At 29.1% G+C, this 23,120-nt stretch overlaps 1 protein-coding gene across 2 annotated transcripts in view; it reads right to left on the reverse strand.

Moving 5' to 3' along the window:
- LOC108765720 (visual system homeobox 2) overlaps positions 1–23,120 on the reverse strand; it is a 90,501-nt gene that overhangs the window by 14,046 nt on the left and 53,335 nt on the right. For both annotated transcript variants that reach the window (XM_018514564.1, XM_018514563.1), the window contains exons 3-4: positions 22,241–22,331; positions 16,240–16,363 (exon numbers count right to left, since the gene is read on the reverse strand). In XM_018514564.1, coding sequence (XP_018370066.1) covers positions 16,240–16,363; positions 22,241–22,331 — 215 coding nt within the window. The remainder of the gene's footprint in view (positions 1–16,239; positions 16,364–22,240; positions 22,332–23,120) is intronic.

Consider the following 23,120-nt stretch of genomic DNA (forward strand, 5'->3'; position numbering starts at 1 on the left):
AACTTTTATAGTGCTTTATGTAAGTTATTATTTAAACATTACACAATATTTAGCTCGAATAGCTTGTTAACTTATTAGAGTAGATTAAAATGAAAATATTCAGTACATCGTTGATTCATTTTCTTAATAGTACTGTACAGGCACATCATAAGATGAAATGACATCTTGGGGCAATATGTCACTACTTTTGTTGGGGTAAAATGTCAGTAGTCATTTTCTCTAATATGTAGGTATATATACATATATATACATATATGTTTATACATACATATACATATATATACACATATATATAAATATATATATTATATATATTTATATATTAACACTTTCATATTTTTTATTTTTAATAACAAAAAATGAATATATTTGATTCAAATTATACACAAATCATAGATAAAGGATGTAAGAAAAAGATCAGTATGTAAAATTATTTTAAGTTGAACAAATAATTACTCAAAAATCTAATTTCGCTTAAGTGTGGCGTATTCCCTCGACTTACACTATATAAAAAATCATGTAATGATTGTGACGTGTCCTATGTAGGACAAACTAGTAGACAATTAAAGACAAGGATAACCAAACATAAAAATGACATTAATAAATCGAAACCGACAAATTCGATAATATCCGAACATAGGAGGCGTCACAATCATAATTTCAATTGGGACAAGGTGGAAATTTTAGACAATAAGAGAAATTACAACAAACGGTTGATTTCTGAAATAATAAATGTTAAACGTCAAAAGAACGGTATAAATTTAAACACAGACACAGAATTATTAAGTCTTTGTTTTCGCTGCTTTTTAACCAATCATTAATTATATACAACAGCGATAAATAATGTTTGACTTTAAACGACAATTGTATTTATGTATCATTTTAACATGTGACTCGCAACCGTCAAGACCGTTGTCTAGTTCGATTTTATATCATCGATAATTTTACATTACTCTTAGTTATATGTGACATTTTTGTATTACAATTTTATCCGGAAGTTAAACTACGTTATTATTTGTATGTGTTCGTGCTACCTGAGGTAACTCTCTTATTAATTATTCATAATCTATACACATCTAAATAATTATTGTTCCTACAAATATTTGACAACTTTAAGATCTCGATCTACATGAGAGCATCCAGCATACTAACTGGACATGAAGAATAAGTAGAAGTTAATCAAAGATTCCACGTGAGCAGTTCAATTAATTGTCAACGTTGTCACGCTGAAGAAGGCTAGAACTTAGCCGAAACGTACACGTACACACCAATGGAAATATGTTCAAGTAGGCTGAAGTTTGGTCTAGTAATTTAAGCGCATACAAATGGAATATCTTTTAAAGAGAAGATATATTTATTTTTAAATAGATATTAATAAATTATTCTATATTCTTTAATTTGTAAAACAAGAATTTCCAAGCTTATACGTAATCTTATTTTTAAGCTTAAAATAAATTATTATATAGTAAATCGAAATTATTACGCAATAAATTTTATTATATCCTAATTATTATGCATAATTTTTCTAATTAAATAATAATTTTATCGTCTACCTTGTCTCATAAATCTATTTCATAAATCTATGTCTTTTATAAGCTACACATTTTTATTTGCAGAAGTTAATGTATGACGTATTTGTGCACAATGAAGTTGTGCAAATGAAAAATTATTCAATATTAATATTAACATTTATATGCTGAAAAACTATATGCTGTTATTGTGCTGCAAAGGAAACTAGTGGATCACAGATAGATTCGTATAAAAGAAGCAAATTACTTAAATTAAAAAAGATGTCAAGGGTAACGAGTAAAAGATTGAAAGTAAGAAAATTTAAGCAAAAATTGTAGTAAAAATAGAGATTAGGAAAAAATAAAGATGTATATACTTTTCTGTTATATATTGTTTTTTAAGGTTTATGGGCGATAAAATCGAACACACACAGATAAAAAAAAAGCCTTTTCGTTTTTAAACGTTAATTTATAAAAGCTATTCCTAAACATATTCGTGTTCATCATCATGAGTGAAGATACTACACTCGAGTATTTAATGCATTCGTTGGTCTGTCACCCTACGATATCATGTACATATACTACATTCACATATACAATCATATACAGATCACGCGCGCAGACCCGCGACCACGCGTTGGTTGCAGACGTACAAAAGATAAAATCAATAATCGGTCAGCGGTAACGAAAAGTTCTCCCTGAATTGTTATGTATGAAAACGTAGTCTTAATTTGTGGCGTATATCAAATATTTATATAATTTGTTAACCTGTTTTAAATTATGTTTCAGTTTGTGAATATAAAGGAAAACCGTTTATATTAAAAAAAACGTTAAATTTCTTAAATATGTCTTTCATGCAATAAATATATAATATTTAAAATTTGTGTGTATATATATGTTACCAGAGAGTTCGTGTTATTATTTCTATAAGGAATTAAAACGTTCTGAGTTTCTAATTTTAATAAGAGATTGTTATCCTCTCTTTACGAGTTGCTTTATACCTTTTTATTGGAATATTGTAATTGTGTTGTAAATATTCTTTTTTATTACTGTGTCATTTCTTATTATTATTTCGTTTCTTAATATTAAATCTTTAATTAAACGTATACGCACACATACCTATACACTTGTACAACCAATTCGATGCACTTGATCAATGAATTTAGGAAAGAGAAAATATTTATATTCTCTGTATTTATCATTGTATTTTTTTAGTTTATTCCCAAAATGAAAAGTGATTCTGTGTATGCATATAAAATATGTAATTCATAATTATAAGAAAATAGATATGATTAAAATTTTCGTATTCCAAAGGCATAATGAGAAAACGAACAAACAGAACTCGTCATAATTACTTTTTATAATTTTAAAATAGTCCCGTCATATGATCATCAAGCCGAATAAATAAATATATATATATATATATATACATAAGTGTGTGTGTGTATGTGTGTGCGCGCGCGCGCGAGCGTTTGTATGTACATATATCCAACTCCAAAGATTTTCATAATCCCTTAAGAACGGTCTCGATAAGAAAATATTTATTTTACTCAGTCAGAAATAGCTAATTTGGGGTCTTAATATTATTTACTCAGCGTTAATCCTACTCTTAAAGATGTTGACGTCTTCTGTAGATCTTTACAATTAGTTTCGAGTTCTTATAAAATTCTGAGCTCGGATATCCACCTGTCAAATAACTCATATCCGTGGTAGATGAATAACTTTTCAGCAAAATAAAGAGACTTTCAATGTTCGTCTGTTTAAAATGAAATAACAAGTAATGATCTTGTTAATTAGAGAAAATTATTTACAATAATGACTACTTTAAAACATTTTAGCAATAATAATTTTTTTCACGATAAAGTTTTTAATAAAAATCTCTAATTGTACGAATTGACGATATTAAAATAATGTAAATAAAAATTTGTGTATAGAACAAATATAAGATGATATATCTATATTTTAAGAATAAGTACAATCGTGTAAATCATATACATAAATATGATAAATAGAAAACACCAATAATCGGTCAAAGTTAGATGTTAAGAATACAATATACATTCTTGATTTAAATTTAATTATCTCAGATGTGACTCTGCGCCGAAACGGACATTAATTACAATCGATCTGAGACGCTAATAATATAAATATGATAAGGCGTCGAAATATTCGCGGAAACATTCCCATATAATAATCTCAACCCTAAATTAATTTGGTAAAAAAACTTATTGCAAAAAATATCCTCAGCCAGAAAAAGAAATTTTTACAAATTCTAAAGTATATCACTTTATGATTTTGACATCCTTAAATTAAATGTCTCAATTTAACAATAAAAAAATTTTTATTAGAAAATAAAATAAGTATATAACATAAAAAGAATATGATTTAATTAATTGAAATAAACTGCATATTATGTAGTATATTTTGTTTACTATGTAAAGCTAAAATATTTATAATTCAGTTAAATGCAACTTTTAAAGGCCCTGCAGGAGATTTCCGGGAAAATTCCAACTGGATCTTGTTCTACGTAAACAGACAATTTGAGGGAAGTAACGATCCATTTGAACGCTTGAAACCTTGTTAAAATCGACCTTGAACTCGAAATTTGGTCATTTTTTCACATTAATTAGGCTGTATTTCTTAAGGAATATATCGTAGAGTTAAATGAATCATTGCATCGTGTTCAGCGACGAAAAAACATACAGTACCACATTTAAAATACGAATTAATCTATTTTTGCATCAAATCAAACATGTATTAAGGAAAATCGAAACTTTGATTTAAAAATCGTTCATTAGCCATCTCTAAATCTTAATATTTTTTGATAAAAATTTAGAGATGTTTTTTTAGTATGAATGGAAGCTTTTGAACTGAGAGGCCGATTGAAAAAAAATTTTTTTTTCTTGTCAGTCTAATATAGTATATAGTAAGATTTTTTAAACAAAATAGAATAAGACCTTTTTAATAAAATTTCTATACATATCTAATAATACTAGAATTCGCAACAACTCTAAACAAATGCTACAGAAATGTTTATATAAGAACAGTTATTTATACTAAAATAGTAAATAAAAAAAATACTTACTTTTAAATGAATTATTTTATACAAAATTGAAAACACAGAAAGATATTATTATATATTATATTGTATCTATAGGAATACGTTACTTTCATTTATATGAAATGTATATTAAATAAAATGTTGTTAACATTTGTTGCGTGTATGTATAAAAATGTTGTAGAGACATGTGTCTTTATTTGTACAATATTACCACAAAAATAGAATATACTAATTTCTCTTTTATAAATTACAAAAATATTGAGTCATGTTATAAAAATTTTTAAGTCTTAGTGAAAATTTGTAAAAAATTTTTATAATATAAAACATCAAATTTTTCTTAAAATATTCTATTATATTTTGTAATAGAGTTTATTTAGTTTTGTAACGTAATGTAGAAATGTTTTATATTATTATGCATATTTTTTTAACTACATCTACAATAAAATCGTCTTTTTTCTTTTTCACAAAGCTACGCTTTGAAAATTAAAAAATAATTTAATCTCTTTTCAAGTTCTTCCAATGTTGACTCTATTCGTATTCTTCTTCTACATCTACACGATTTTGTAGCATAACTTTAGTGATACTAAAATAAATCAATATAAATTTTATATTTGTTATTAGAAAATGCACGTGAAATCATTAAATTTAATTCTGAGAAGAAGTATTTAGTGTGAATTTGCAATAATATCACATTGTATCTGGAGACACGGTAGTATCTCGGCGCTAAGATATGGCGCGAGACATTGCCGTTGGCTTCTTTATCTATATAACGACATCGCAGCAGTAAGTAGTTTTCGCTGCATTATTAAAGACATCACTTGAAGTACGTTGTATGTTAAAAAATATCAAGAGATCAATAACAATTGTCGGAGTATAGTGCAAGAGGTCGTTTCCGAGAACGGCGGCGCGACATCAATGATAGAGAGAAGAAACTACAACTGATTTGCAAATTATCATAAATTGCGTGTGAATGGTAATATCGGCATAATTTTCAACGACTTATGACGATGGGTGCCTACTAAACATAAACACGAGTAGGAAGTCTCGTCGTCTGCTTGCTGAAAATTCGCGGGTCATTTGAGCCGTTTCCGCGCCATTACCCTTTCTTAGCACGTCTCCTCTACGAGTAATCATGTGACTCGGTCCAAGAACAGGCGGAGAATTGTAAGATATTGTAGAAAATCGAAGAAATTGACATAGAGGAAGATAAGGAGAAAAAGAAAGAAAAGAAATTGAAGATACGAAAAGGAGAAAAGTTACTTATAGCAACATAGACGTGACTCGATTTTTCGTTACGTTGTTTCAGAAAATTGTATCTTCCAACAAATTTTCTTTATCCCACTCAACTGTCGATTCTAAATATTTAAGATACTGAAAATCCTTATTCTACAACGTATGATGCAATATAATGGAAACATTTGATACATCAGAAAACATAGTATACTAAGTTATTAGTTATTAAAGTAGCCAAAATAAATACGCGTACTTCTATACAATCTATAATCTTGTAGAAAACTATTAGAAAAATGAAATACTTTCTTTATATATGTTCATCATATCATATACAATATATAATATGTAAGTTGGACAATATCTAGAAGATTTAGTACAAACTAAAATATTTATATTTTTAGAACAGGATAACTTATTTATAGGAGTAAATAATAAAAATATAAAAAAGAATGTTAAGTTAGGACTATTTTTCGGCTAAAATAAATAAGTTCCGAGATATAAAAATTATATGTAGTAGGTATTTACTTAGATCGAGTAAGTAGTGCTTATAATGGGAGAAATATCGAGAATATGGAAAAAATCATTATCAAAAATGAAAACGTTGTCAAGGAATAAAATTGAAGTTGTTACAGAAAACATCAAGATATTTCGGGAATTAAGCAACAAAAACTGTATTGTTAGTACTTAAACATATATAACTTGATAAGCATATTTGTTATTCTAGGCTAGAATTTGAAATTAAATAAATATTTTTGTATCACACACACACACACACACACACACACACACCACACACACACACACACACACACACACACACACTCTTCGCTCGTCCATCGCTCAAAAATCTCCTCCAAGTTATACGTGTTTAAATAACAACTGTTGTTGCTTAATTCCTGAGAGGTCTAATATCATACTTAACAATTTTTTATTAATAAATGTGATAACATATTTATTGACTTTTATCACAATTTCTCTTATATTATTAATATTTTCTCAAGATAAACATTATACCACTCGACTCTGCTTAAGTAACCTTTTAACATGATATATAATTTGTACGTCTCGGTACTCTTTCATTTTAGCAAAAAAGAAACAGCTAATTTAATCCTCTTTTGTATGTCTAACTTATACTGATAAATTATGTAAAATTATTTCATAATTATATATGTTTGAATTCTGTAAATTAATTGCTGCTAAATATAATATATACATATAAGGTACCTGTGCCGAATAAAACCCAGACATTAAGTAAGGCCCACTTTTAAACATTACTTTAAAACTTTACGCCTGCAATATATACTTAAAAGATGTGTCATAGGAAGTAGATAAAAAAGGATTAAAGGATTGAAATCGGTACACGGAGAGAATTTTTTCTTAGAATTTACCCTGAAAATATGACAATCGTGGGACAACATTGTATTTCGAAGAATTTTAATATAAATCTCTGTCATTCATTAATAAAACTACAATAAAGTAAAAAATAAGTTTGATCAATTTTACTGAAGTGCATGGTAAAAATCTTTAAAATATTGTATTGTACCACAATTACCATATTTTCAGGGTAAATTTTAAAAGAAAATTCTCTCCGTGATAGTAGCACGTTTGTTTAACACAACAAAAACTTATATATAAGGCTCCTATGAGCCATTTTTATAACAATCCGCTGTAAAATTTACAATATACAAATGTTTCATAATTTATTATTCATTTATTATAATATTACATAATAGAGAATGGTTCAAGAAATTTAAATAGAAGAAATTAAACTAAGAATAGCTATGAACCAAAACAAACAAATTCTAATGTAGGGTAAAATCAGGGATTATGGCATAGGCTACTAATATGGAATAGTGGCTTATTTTTTAAACAAAGCATTGCAATCTGGCGGCAATCGCTGAAAGTTATTGCAACTGTTACCAAACATGTCATAACAAGCAATGAACTCGGTCCGACCAACCGTTTTGCTACAATTAACATTTATTCATTTTCGTTACGTCAGGAGATCCGGCAGCTTTTTCTAAAAAGTGTTCTCACAAACTGAAGGTAAGTTTTTTTAATGCTTACATTGCACAGACGCTTTTAATAATGTTGCATGAACAATATTATGCAGATTAATTGCTATTTCAAACTTGTTTATTGCTACGGAAAGACTTTATTTGTCATATGACGACATGCAGGTAATGTGGAATACATCGATTACATTGTCATTAAAATAAATATTAACGTTTGAAAATATAACTTTTTTATTCTTCTTTTTGTGAATAATATTTATTTTAGATATAATTTAATGATTCAAGATTTAATTTTATTCTTTATTGTCCATGCGTAATAACATTCGTAATAATGTTATTATATTTTCTGTGTTATATATTGTACACACACACACACAATAAAAATTGAACAATTTTCTATTTTTCTTGATCAGTTTATATAAATAAACAAATGTTGACTTCATTTATTGTATTATTTATTACTATGGTCAAAATTTCATCGGTATTCCATATTACATCCCAATTTTTAGACCCCCCATTTTCTGACTTTTGGCTTTTTTTGTTAATATTGTCGTTGGACTTAAATTTTGGCGACTTTCATTTATTGGATGTTGTAGCTAACATATTCCTCAAGAATTCTGTGTAAATTTAAAGTCTTCATATGCATTTATATCGGAGCAATGTTAATTTAAATAAGCTATTCCATAATCCCTGCTTTTACTCTACATATAATAACGTTGACGTTATCATGGACTCTAAGATTTCTAACATCACTATATCTTATTATATTTGACTGCGTATTGCATTTTTAAGATATTTTTCTTTTGTTTTACTTACTTTACATTGTGACACATTTAGATAATTCAAACTTTTTCTAACACATTTCACTTTATTGTTGTGTTACACCGTTTTGTAAAAAAATTTTTTAAATTTTATTTTTCAATTTGATACTACACACAGATTATATATTTTACATACTTTGTTGGTAACGAAATGTTATACACATTTATTCTTATAGTTTTTAATTTATACTGTAGAATCTGGATTAACTTATTGTGAGAATGGACTTATGATTTTGGTTTATTTAATGGCATTATCAACGATTTTGTTATATTTTGTCAATATCTATTGTCATGAGGTATATCTTGGATTTAATGTCCGACAACTACATATATTCGTCGTTGGACACTCAACGATATCTGACTGTTTGGCGCAAATTCATGGTCTATCTTCTGTTGGCTGTATATAATTGATATCAAGAGCTAAACAGCGAAGGTCTATGTTAAATTAACTTTTCGGCATTTTACTTTTATGATTACTTACTTATGTGAGTCTATTTTAGTCAACGGATATTTATATACAATTTAGTTTAAAACTTTGATAATGACCCGAAGATGAAACGTTAGTTTTAGGTAGGCATATATTTTTATTTTGTTTTATTTTTATGTATAATGTCAACGTTATTATATGTACATTAAAATTTGTTTGTTTTGGCTTGCAGCTATTCTTATTTTAATTTCTGCATTATAATATTATTCAACTTCCTAACTATAAAAAATAACTAATAAATCAATTTTTAAAAATAAGTATAAGTATTTTTTTTTAACAATATACTTATTAAATAAAGTTCACTTATGTAATTATTATTATAGCTATTATTATTTGTTTGTTATGTGGAGTTTATACCAAAGAATAACGATTTTCAATACTGCTATCTTTTAAGCCAAAATTGCATTCAAATTACTAGACATTTCCAAAGATTAAAGAGTTAATTACAAACAAAATAAAAGATAGTTGTAATATTTGAGAGCAGAGTAAATCCTAAGGAATTTCTATGATTAATAATAATTTTAAAATTTGATTTAGAAAGAAAATCTTTACTTTCTTTGTTATTTTTAATTTATTTTTTATTTGGGCTTCATTATATTTATATACATGTAATAAGGCTTAATGAGTTTAACAAAATTCCTTTTTCATTTATTTACACATATTCTATATAAACAGTATATTTTTATTTTTGGGAGTGAATAAAATGAAGATTATTTTTACTTAGTTTATTTCAATATTCCCATAAATAAAATTAAAAAAAAATAAAATTAATTAGATGGGTCTTATTATATGGGCTCAGGTACATTAATTGAATTATAAATTATTATTTTTTCAGGTACTCACTATAATACGAACATTCATTAGAATTTTTCTAACTATAGATATTTTCTATAGAAATAGGATATAAGACTTGAAACTTTATTATCACTTACAGCGAAAATTTATTTAGAATTCCCCCCCCCCCCCCATAATTATTATTGCCTTAAATATATACAATATATTAGTTCTTTATACAGGGTGATCCACTTAAATCGACCATCTGAAATATCTCGCTTATTTTTGATGACAAAAAAATGTTTCAAATAAAAGTGGAAAGGTTTCGAGGGGGACGTATTTTGGTCATGTTGGTATAATACCTTACATACGAGATTGCATAAAAATTTAACATTGAAAATTTAAATGTTAGTGTTTAAATATTTTAATTTAACAAATATTATAATAATAATAATCCGATTAAAAAATAAATCGTTACATATATATTAAAATTTTCAATCACACTTTGTATTTTACTTATTCAATATCGTGTCTCATCAATAAGGTTTTTGTTCAGGATATAATCTAATATTCTAAATAGAGAATGTATAGAGAATATATATGTAAAATATAGAATATAGAATTAATAGTTATTATGTGGTATACAATTGATGGTACAAGAATGGATCGCGTAAAAACACTAAAAATAGCGCGGCATAAAACATATTAATAAATAAGTTAATATATTTGATAACAACATGTATCTCTAAGTTGTCAAATCAACCTCCTCCAAAATTCATTTGGTTATTAAACTTAATTTTTATTGAAATAACCATATTTTTGAAATAAACATAATATACTATATAATTAAATGGAAACGAATAGGCAGTATCTATATTAAGCATTATCAAAGATTATTCAACAATGCGTGGTCCTTTTTAAGAACGTAAAAAATATAAAGTAACCACAAAATGCTTTAGACGGAACTGTTAATCATGAAATAGCAATATGAAATATATATATCGTAGAACGTGGCAGAGTGATCTTGCAGAATGAGAAGGAAATGTCGAACGCCTTGTCGGAGGAGCAACTCGCGCCTCCTACTTGGCTGGCCGTTCTAACGAATCCTCAATGGCGCCCGAGTGCAAACGGGGCCTTGACAATGGGGCCTTGTTGTCAGGAAGGGGGATTCCTTCAGAGAAACTTTTGTCAGGGAACTCACGTGGAACTCGAGTGAGAACCCTCGAGAGCTCTGTGGATGACTTGCGCATCGCGAGCTGCGAGCTGCTACTTGAAATAAATTTTTTTTCTCCTCGACTCCAAGGCGGCTTTCCATCCTTCTGCTTTCTTCATCCAAACGGACGTGTGACGATTGTGTGAATCACGTCAAAATTCCTCGCTAATGGGCCGCTTACGACGGAACACTGGCACGATCCTATACACCATCTTTCTCTTCACAAGTTTACATTCTCGTTACGCGCAATAAATTATTCCAAGGAAAAAAATCGCCGCCCTTGCAAAAATACAAAAAATTTTAGAACACTTGGATCAACATAGTTAATCGTATAATTCAACAAATTATCCGCCTATATAATATTTAATAAGCAAATTTTTTATTTTTAAATAAAAAATTGTTCCTTATTCATGTAAAAATTCTTTCCTTCTTATTATTCGTAAATTTCAGTCAACAACAGTCAACTATGTTGATCAATTAAAGGAACAGAAGCAAAATGGCATCGAAAGCATTAAATTATAAAGCACATAGAATAAAATATTAAATAAATTATTTTCTTACAATACTTGGTTCATGCAGCTCTATAATCATATAATAATTTATTTCTATTATAATTTAGTTTGAATCACTCCGCAACATGGAACCCTTCCTATCGATCGCACCAAAACTGGGTAGGAATAGCACAGTGTACAATTTTCACGCGCACCCTATAAGAAATCATAACCCTCAGATCGCCGAAATTATGTCCGTTTGTGCGTGATTCGATCTACCCGCCAATCCGACGCAGCCAAGTTGCCAACATGAGCTCGCTATAACGAGTTGCCTCCCTTATATCATGTACAGGAAAACTGATTGTGTGTTAGAAGTTCTAAGCGTTTATAATCTTTCACCGTAGTAATGTAATACAGTAAAGCACCAAAGAAATTACGATCAAGAAAAACCATCAATTGTTCCCTTCATTACAATATCCAATACACAAACTAACGTATGTTTTATCATATATAGTAATATTTTATACATAAAGTTCAAATATAAAAGGCCAATACGACAATCTGTTGAAGACATTTCGATTAACTTCACCGCAGGAGGTTTCGACTGCTTTTCTTCGATATTTTAGTTCGGACAACCGTAACACTCTGGCAAAGTGATAACAAAACTATCAAAATTCTATTGTATTAATAGTAATAAGAACGATGATCAACACATACGTATAAAACAAGCTTTGTAGTATTTAATGATAGTTTCTATTGCTATTAAATCAAATGATTTTTAAATCTGTTTTATGCAATCAATTAAATAACAAGCGTTTTGATTACATTATTCATTTAAATGTTATTTTACACAAATTCAGCGATGTATAACTTAGTGTTAACATCATTTAATACTAGTGCAGATATTGTTTAAAATTATAATACGCGCAAATGCAATGCACATAAATGCCGCTTATTTTACTATCATCTTATTCTATAAATTTTACTCTCATCTTATTGTAAGAATCTCATCAATCCCTTATCTTTTATTACTATATAAACTATATTTTTATTTTCCATCATATCCATTAAAATGACTTCATACAAAAATGTTTATTAGAACAACCTCCTTATTAATCTCGTATATTCATAATAAGGATAATGACTAGCAAATTTGTGAAGTTCAATAAACATAACTAACTAATTTCTACCTAGATCAGGGAGGTCAACGTATCTAAAACCATTAATTTTATTAAATAAATAACACTTTGACGCATTCAGAAGTCGATTTTTTGTTAAATTACCAAGAGAACAATTTTCATTAGAACGGAAATTTTCCATTCCAGTTTCTTAGAATCGTAATACTTATTAGTCGAAGATTCAAAAAATAAAAAATATTAATTCAGTTAATTGCATTCAATCTGTTATTTATCTTAGGTATTAAGTAACTGTAATTAATTTTTTACCATTTTGATACTATTTTCACAAAAAAAAGACATGAAATAATGGACAAATTCATTTGTACCTTATAACATTCATTTGTTATCTTGTAATTGCCTAATTTCATAAACAGTATATCTACATTTCTTTTTTAGAAATTTCTAATTACATTTTTGTTTTTACGATTTCGTCATTAATAAGCCTTATTAAATCACAATTTTTAAGAAAATATAACTGCTTTTTTTCTAATTTATTAACGAATACTTCCTTTTTAAAATTTTTCAAGCTAATTGTGTATCAATCAAACGTTTTTTATATATTTATAAAAAAATTCATATATAGTATATAAAGATGTAAAATTACATAGCATTGCTTTATACATTATTTAAAAATTCAAAAGTGCAATTGAATAAATATATTTAATGGACTAATATAAATAACAAGATATAATTACAGTATAAACAGAAAAATTTAAGTAATAATGTACAATGCTTTGTGCACATAAACATAATCTGTAAGTATATTTTATGTACATAAACATAATCTGTAGATTATGTTTATTTGCATAAAATGACCTTTTGATAGCCATACATAATTCAAAATTTTTTTAATTCAAATAATGTACGAAAACACTGCGACGTCTAAATAACTCGCTAGTTCAATCAAAGAAAGATAAAAATAAATTTGAAAATAAAGAGTAAAACTGCATACAAGACTATAATAAAATAAAAGGGATTGAGACGAAATGAGCGATAGAGAAGGAAAGATGCCACCTCTCCATGCAAAAATATCCCCGTTAACGATTATCAGCTCCTCTTTCCGTCTCGCGCCTCGTTATATTGTGTCCCCGTCGCGCGCGCAAATTTAGAAACAAAAGACGGGTGGAAAGCGCGTTCTGATTGGCCGTCCGGTCCCTGACTCCTCTCTCTGATTGGCCCGCGGGACCGCACCCATCCTGTAATGGCCGCTTTGTCGTTTCCCCGGCACTCTATGTGTACGCGCCTGCACGCTTCAAGCAGCCTCGACAACCCCATGCCGTCACCCCGCACGATTCCCCAGCCCTCCCCTCTTTCAGTCTCCCTTCTACTTGGCTCACCAGCCACCCCCGCTGCTCGCGGCAGCCGCCCTCGTACTTCGAATTATATCAAAATATAATCACTAGCTGCCGCGTACAGGTTGTGTGCATATGTATATGTCGCATGTTGGGAACGCTCATTCACATATATACAGAAGTGTCCGAGTCGTGGCCCGCGGGCCATTTTCTCCCACATGCTCTCCCCGTTTCCCCTAGTCTACGATGCAAATCGACAAGCGTGATAAGTTAGTAGTGGGGGTGCACAGGCAAGGTGCGGACTCTCTTAGTCAAATCCACTTAGGCACCTCTGATGTACAATATACGCAAACCGCACTAACGTGCACACGTACGCAATTGGGGCAGCATAGATGAAAACTGCATATTACGATACTTGAAGAGTCTCTCTCTCTTGCTTTCTTTCATTTTTTCTTTATCGTTGAAACAATAAAAAAAGAATAGAGTAAAAGAATTTAGATTTTCATTTGTAGGCATATTTTATTGTTGGCATACCTCTTTGTACTCTGTTTTGCTTCACAAGTGAGCTGTACATTAAATTTATAAAAGCCAACTGATATAGAAGTCAACTGGTTATAGTAGCTAACACCCACCTGACAATCACACACACGCGCGCGCACGCAATTAGTATTTTTAGTGTTTTTCCAAAAATTTATAATTATGGATGAGCAAAAATAAAAATTAGTTTATCAAAGGCATTGCAGCTTTCAAAAAAACATTCTCAATTATAATATATTTTGTAGTAATTACTCGCATACTTATTGCATACTAATATTTAAAAGAAACACAATTTGCTTCTGTCATATGTTTTGCTTTGCCAAATACAGCACAGATCTCGCCAGTAAGCTCTCTTTTCTACTCTCTAAAATCTTTGAAGTGAAATCTAATTCTAAGGAGTAGTTAAGAGTGACAATTGAGCCAGTACTGAAAAAAGTGGCTCAATTAGATATTAATTTTTAAGAATGAGATTTCACTCTTTAGAATTAGATTCTACGCCAGAGATGGAAAAAAGTATAACAAGAAAAGAAAAAGAGATATCACAGAAAAAAGATATTAGAAAAGAGCGAAACAGAAAAAAGAGTGAAAGAAAATGTGAAAAAAAATTAGATTCTGTTCTCCGGCTTTACCATGTGGAAACCTATATCAATCTACTCCCCACTCCGCAGTAACTAACCGCTAGCTTTAAAAAATTATTTCTTTTATAGTTGGCTTTTGGTGTTGCCATAATCTTAAAGCGTGTTCCAGAATTGCGTAAACGTAGTTGTAAGTGGTTGTAGTTATAAGAATTGACCAATCACAGTCGAATCTGAGATGAATATTCTACAGTGATTGGTCAATTCTTGCAATTACAACCATTTACAAACGCTTATGCAATTGTAGCTCGCAAAGGGGAAAAGCGGTCAGGGAGGATCTACTCTCTAAATTTCTTAGAGTAAAATCTCATTTTAAATAAATGAAAATATTTACACTCTTTAATAAGAATGGCAGTTTTTTCCTAGTTTTTTTTTGTGAGATTTTACTCTTTTGGAATAAGATTCACTCCAAAGGAAGGAAATCATACTCCTTTTTTGGAGTTAATCTTACTCCAAAAGGTTAAAATTTCACTTAAAAAAGAAAAGAGTGAAATCTGCCCCTCTTATTCAAGAGTACAAATATTTTCACTCTTTTTTAGCAGCAATATTAAGCGGCAATATTATCATTTTTTTAGAATGAGATTTCGCTCCAAGAAATTTAGGGGTACATAAATATAAATACATAAATAAATATATATATAATATATGTATATATATATATATATATATATATACATACGTATATATAGACCTTGTAGGAAATTATTTTCTGTGGCATAATAGCACAAATTTATATATATAATTTGCTATTTATTTAAGTTTATTTAAGAAAGTTAGACACTAAAAGTAGCCATATATATTCTAGATGTCCTATTGCTATAAAGATTTCAACGAGACTTAATTTCGAATAGTAGCGTTCTAATTTCGATTTAAAATTAATTACTTGTCTGAAATTTATTTTAAATTTTAATTTGTTAAAAATGCTCAACTTTATCTTACTATATAAAATTATCGTAATTTATACGTAAAAATAAATGTTCTTATTTTCTCTTACCTGTATCCTGTCTTCAGGTAGATCAGTCCTCAGACTTAGCATCTCGCGGGCATAGACGTCAGGATAATGGGCTTCCTTGAAAGCTGCCTCCAGCGCCTCCAGCTGCTGTGACGTGAAGATCGTCCTGGAGCAACAACCACATGAACCTAGTTATATGCCATTACAGAGCTTCTACCTTAAATCTATCCTACTCTCTCTCAAAAGACCGAAAAAAATGCAAATAGTATGTATAGCATTTATATAGAAATATCAAAAAACCAGAAGTATTAAAATCTTTACTAATTATTTGAGTAGCAAAGTAACATTTTATAATAAGCGAATGTTTTCTATGACAAGTATATTAGATAAAAAAATGCTACAGACAAACCTAAATCAAACTGGAAATTTATGAGCATCACTATTGCACCATTAATACCAAATTATAAACTTTCACAATTTTCTCGTGGAGAGATACACCAAGTATCGAATATTAATAGTTATATTAATAAATATTATATACACTTAGTATGCTACATAAATGTACTTGAAAATGTGTCTTTTTATGAGAAAGAAATTAAAAACAATGTTTATATGCACAGAATAGACATATTTTATTTTTATTATTTAAAGAACATGTTATATTATCTAAATGTAATAGCAATATTAATGTTTATTATAAAGGTGGTAGAATACATGTATAATTTTACGTTGGCAGTGACAGAAATGTTAATTTAATTTAATCATCATCTCGACAATACTTTTGAAATTACTCTCATACTCTCATTCTTGGTAACGTGCATGAGCACAAAATCGTCACAGGTCTATTTTCTTAAGTAGCCGCAAGTATATCTATTCTACCATTAGCTTATTACAATTAGTTGCAAACGGACATATGTTTTGTCGATGTAAATTCTATGTAGAAATTCGAGAGACGAAGCGAACGCGTAGCAAGCAATGATTTCTTCGTTTCTTCTTCTTTTTCATAAGCAGGATGTATAACTTAGTAACGCGTGATGGACAGTCGATAGTAGACAGGCGAGTGTTCAGCCAGAAGGCACATATGCGCGTGATATGACAGAAACTGGAGAAGCGAATTTGACGGCAAGACGTCCAATTAGTCTTGCGATTCGACAAATTGTAGGTTGCGCGGAGAACGAGCTGGCATCTGCCTTTGTGGGCCGAACGAAAGCTTCGAAATTGAAAGTCATTTCCCGAACGATCATCCGCTCGTTAAGCGGACACGCGAAAATCGTCGACAATTTTGCTTCAGTTTTGTGTGCTCGTTTAAAGATTGCCGTGTAATCCTTCCGAATTCTACAGGATTAACTTCGAATCTTTAAACAGTGATCGTATCAAAATATCAAATAAGTTGAAATAAGCGCTAATTTAAAGTTTGTAATGTTAGAATATGTTTTTACGAATAATTATATTTCTAGTTTTATATATTTCAACTAGAGAATATCTACAATTGCTCTTGTACATACATATAATAGTAGAGCGGGACTATTCCGTCCATTTCTCACGATATTGTTTATGTTTCTGAGCAGCGTATATTAAAGGTCATACATGTACTCTCAAGAAGCAATAATGAATGTATAAGGTAGTTATAAGCTGTTACTGCAAAAAGATATTGCTTGTTATCATAAACTTTATATTACTTTGAAGATGAAGATAACAGAATGGTCCCGCTCCTATCCTATCTAATTAGATTCTTTTTCAGAATTCTTTTTTATATTACAATAATTTTTATGTATATAAACGTAGTAACGTATAATACATACAAGGGTCATTAAAAAAATTTTGAGCCTAACATAGAAACAAGTATTTTTTTCAATTCGAAATTCAATTTTATTTTTTAACACAGTCTCCTTTTAAGTCGATACACTTTTCCCAGTGATGCTCCCTCCCCTTTAACTTAGTTGTTGACCTGAACGCTCATCATCAATCAAATTGGTACGACTACGTTTAAATTCAGTTGTCCATCTTTTCATGGTGACAAATGATGGGACAGAGTTCTCGCAAACAGCGTTCAATTGGACTTTAATTTGCGCAAGCGTATATTACCTTTCAAATGCAAAAACATAATCACGGCATGATATTCGATGTTTTCCATTTTTACAAAAACTGACATTGACTTACACAAATGACTGTCAAATAACAACTGAACGTCTAAAATGGCTACAATTTTTACAGGTATCTTTCAAAACATGTACGATTATAGTACTAGAATGGTTTTGATGAGTAACGTGATCTTCATGTTGAGGCTCAAAACTTTTCAAACGACTCTAGTAAATAGAGGAAAGCTCCCTATTATGAGATAGGCGCCTAATATGAGATAGCGGCGTTTTTGCTAAACTAATAAACACTATCTATTGGTTCCACCATAAATTTATTGTTCTTGGATTGAAAACTATTTAGTAGAAAATTCATTATTAGATCAAGCCTGTAGTTTTATTAAAACAAGATTTTAGAATTTGATTGTCTTCAAGTTTCATTGAGATAAGCATTTAAACCTTGTTTATTATTTAATAAATAAATACTTGGCAATAAATTCTTCGTGTAGTGATAGAGCAAAGTCGTACTAATAGAAAAATACGGGATATGTTGATTGTTTAATTACAAAAGTTGGATTTGATGATCGTAGAACCATAAAGCGTGGAAATCGTAATATGAGATACCCAGGGTATTCCTAATATGAAATAACCCATGCTCCTATGTTATAATGAAAATCGTTGCTAAAGTATAAATGTTATTGTACAATAATAAAAAAGACAATCGGAATGAACGTCGAGTGCCTATATCTGCGATGCTTGATTTCAACTACCTGAAAACAAGTTCTGGGTATAATCTATCGCATGCTCATTTTTCGGGCACGACTGTGTTTGTTTGTATTTTAGAAACATTAAATAAAGTTTTTTAATTGCAATACTGATATACTTTGCGTTTTACTATCGATTTCTCGGGGCATCTCATATTAGGAGCACAATTTTTTTAATGCGCGAAAAATGAGCATGCGATAGATTATACCCAGAACTTGTTTTCAGTTAGTTGAAATCAAGCATCGCAGATATAGGCACTCGACGTTCATTCCGATTTGCTTACTTTTTACATTTCTTTAGTTTAAAGAAAAATGGAGTTTTTGAATTAAATTTTATGTAACGTTATCTTAAAGCTTATTAAATTCCCTTCAAAATGACCTATTATTTTTTTAAGTTCTGCCCATAGACTTCTAGCATTTGCCCAAAATAAACTCGGTATCTCATTATATATATATATATATATAGGGGCCTTTCCTCTATATAATAACAATGTATACTATCCGATTTATATATAATCCAATAATATTTCAGCATGTAGTAAAATATTTTTATTTCGTATTGGTAAATTTAAATAAAACTGTATAAAAATATTATTACGGAATATGTATATAATAAATTTTCCTAATAATACTTGTTAATACAATGTTAATATAATCTGTCTCTGAATATTTACTATTAGAATTTATCATTGGAATCTATCTATTTCATTTTAAAAAAATTAGAATTTTAATGTAGAGGATATTGCTGTATATACATTCCCATACAGCAGAATTTGCAACCGCTGCAAAATCTTTACAGTATTGCTGCAACATGCGATGTTACTGCAATGTTACAGCAGTATTGCTGCAACTTTTTGTACAACTTTGTGCTGTAGGAGTTCGAATGTATTGTGTAAGTTCTGTAATCGTGTCTTGATTGAGAATTTAAGTTTTAAAATTAAAAATATAGAAGTTATTGAACTAATTAATCATTAAACTATCGTATAATCGTATTTTCCACAAAATAGTAGTTATAGTTATATTCAGATGTTGATTGTATACTATTGTTTTAAATAATATTCATCAAATAGCATAATAATTTAGAGTGCAAAGAATTTGCGTAACATTTAATTTTAAATTAAAAATTTTAATTGAATATACTAAAGTTATTTTATATAAAATAATAACCATAAAATTCACTATTGCTTCAAAATAAAAAAAACTATACTTAGGTGTTGAACTTAATTTCGTCTCCAAAATTGATTTGTTTCGAAGGGAAGATGAATGAATACCTTAATCAAAGTAATTTCCTCCATTTTCTACTTTATTACTAATTAATAATACTTTATTAATAATACTTTGATTAAGATATTTCCCTTCGAAATAAATCAATTTTGGAGACGAAAAACGGCAGGAATTAAGTTCAACACCTAATATCAATATGCAATAATCATACAAAACTGTTAAGGTATTCTTTAGTAAAGTGCCAAAAGTTTAGGGTGCCCGACCCAAAATTACAAATTTTTGCATAATTTGAATAAAATATTAAAACTACGTGTATCTTAATGAAATAGTATGGAACATACGATAATAAATTAAGACTACATCTTCATCGAAGGAAAACAAGATGAGATTGTTCACTTTAAATTTATATACACGTTTATGCACGTAAATATCTTTCCAGGGTACCTATCATGAAATATGTCGGAATGGATTCCGATCGGAATTATTCCGTTTTCCCTAGAAAACACAATAGAAATCTAGGGAATAATTGAATAATTCCGATCGGAATCGATTCCGACTTGTTCTATGATAGGTATCCAGAATGGTCGTTGACCTATAATTTTTTGTGACCATTAAAATCGTAATTTTTTTTACTGTTATAATCCCGTTTTTGAGAAAAATCTATGGTAAGATTTGTGTTCAGTTAGTCAAAAAAAACGTCTGCAGACCTTATTTGTCACTATAACAAAGGAAGTTACCCAGATGTCCAATTAGTTTAGAAAAAGTAACAGTTAGAAGTTATAGTATCTTACCTCCTATTAACTATAAAATAAGTACCATTCATTCGGGAAATTTGATATTTGTTAGGGGAATGGATTCAAAATCCGCTATAAATGGCTCCAAAAGTGAGTTTAAATAATATTTTTTTGTAATTTTTTTTTATTTTTTGGATTTTTCCATGTACACGTGAGTAATATACATAAATAGAATAGAAAGGAAAACTTGAATCTCGATTCCAGTAGTGGATTTTGAACATTTTTTTATTTATATTATATATTCGTCCCAAAGTTGAAATTGCGTTTGAGTATAATGATACACTTATAAAATTGTACGAATGTATTTACGTACAAAAAAAACATATGTTTTCTTACTTAATATACATTTTCATTAACGTATTATTACGTTTTCAACGAATTGGAATTTGAAAAGTTAAAAATATTTTATTGTAAGTTTTGCTATACTATAAAGTAGAAAAATTAGGAATAAATTGGAACCCACCAATGGAATCGAGACCCAAGTTTTTTCTATTCCACTTACGTATATTACTCGTACATATGTAGAAAAATCCAAGAACGAAAAAAATTTACGAAAAAATTTCATTTAAACTCATTTTCGGAGCCGCTTACAAAAGACTTTAACACCATTCTTCTAACGAATATCAAATTTTCCGAGCAAATGGCACTCATTTTAGTTAATAGAAGATAGGATACTACAGCTTCTAAACGTTACTTTTTCGAAACTAATTGGACATCTGGGTAACTTCCCTTGTAAGTTATACGTGAAAGGTTACATATTCAATTTTTTTTTTCTCTCTTATTTCATCGTTAACCTACTGTAGAACTTTTACACACGTTAATTTCGATACTTCATTATATAAAAAAATAAGACATTTCTATAGTAATTCGATTTACTAAAGAACCACCTTAAATAAAGAATATATTTACTAACTACAAGTTGCTATTGACGGGCACAGATATTTCTATTAAAGTATTGAACAGTCTTATCACTGGGAAAAATGGTCTAAAGCCTTGTGTTCACGATGCTAGAAATCGGGCCGAGATCTGGGACAGAGAAAAAATTAACAAATCACATTTGAACAATTTGATCACATGACCATTGTGATTGGTCAATTCTTTCTTCATCCGAGGTCTCGGACCGATTTCTAGCATCGTGGACACAAGGCTTAAAGAGGAAAATGGAAAGTTTCTGGCAGAGACTCACCTATGACGACGTTTTTTCTTCTTTTTTTTACTAAAACCTGAGAGTCCATCTACCGTGAAATCCTTTCCTGACTCTATATTATGTCCAACACCTGTAATAATAGATGAACATGTAAAACTTTTGTGATAATATTTATAATTGTTGTCTAACTTTAAGAAAGTAACAGTATGTTTATGTATGTTATTATTAATATTTATCATTATTGTTACATATTACAATTTTATACTTTAACAAAAAGTAAAAAGAAAAACGTAATTATGAAGCAGCGTTAAATTAGTGGAATTTATGTTTGTATATTACAAAAATTAGAGATGTGTCGAGATTAATATTTTACTGAATTCACAGCTCATTATTTGATAGCATTATCTATAATTGATGATTATACAGCTCTGTATGTTGAAACTGCGTAGGTATACATCACATATCAAATTACCTATTACATCAGACTTGGCAATGATTTAGACTCAGAATACCACTCTAGTAAATATGTGTCTAAAAAATGAATTTTACATTTCGGTAATTTATCTCCTTATTAATTCATTACTTTCTGCTTTACTTTGCTTTATTATAAAAACAAGTTAAACTAATATTTTATTCCTAAATAAAGTTTATTTAGGTTTAATATTATATATTGCTTTCTGCGCGCGCATAAAATTAAAAAATTTTTTTATTAAAGTTGTTTTTTTAGAAAATATTATTTTCTCTTACTTAATTACAAAACGCAATAATATATACATTGAGAGAAAAAATGTTTGGAATTTATAATTATAATCACATATTACTATATACAGGGTGTTTGGCGACTACCGCATTTTTTGTCATACGTGGGTAGAACAGCCTATACTGAATCAAAAAGTCCTGTACCATTTTGAGGTGTCCG

The sequence above is a fragment of the Trachymyrmex cornetzi genome, unplaced genomic scaffold (genome assembly GCF_001594075.2).
Source record: "Trachymyrmex cornetzi isolate Tcor2-1 unplaced genomic scaffold, Tcor1.1 scaffold511, whole genome shotgun sequence".
NCBI classification, from domain to species: domain Eukaryota; kingdom Metazoa; phylum Arthropoda; class Insecta; order Hymenoptera; family Formicidae; genus Trachymyrmex; species Trachymyrmex cornetzi.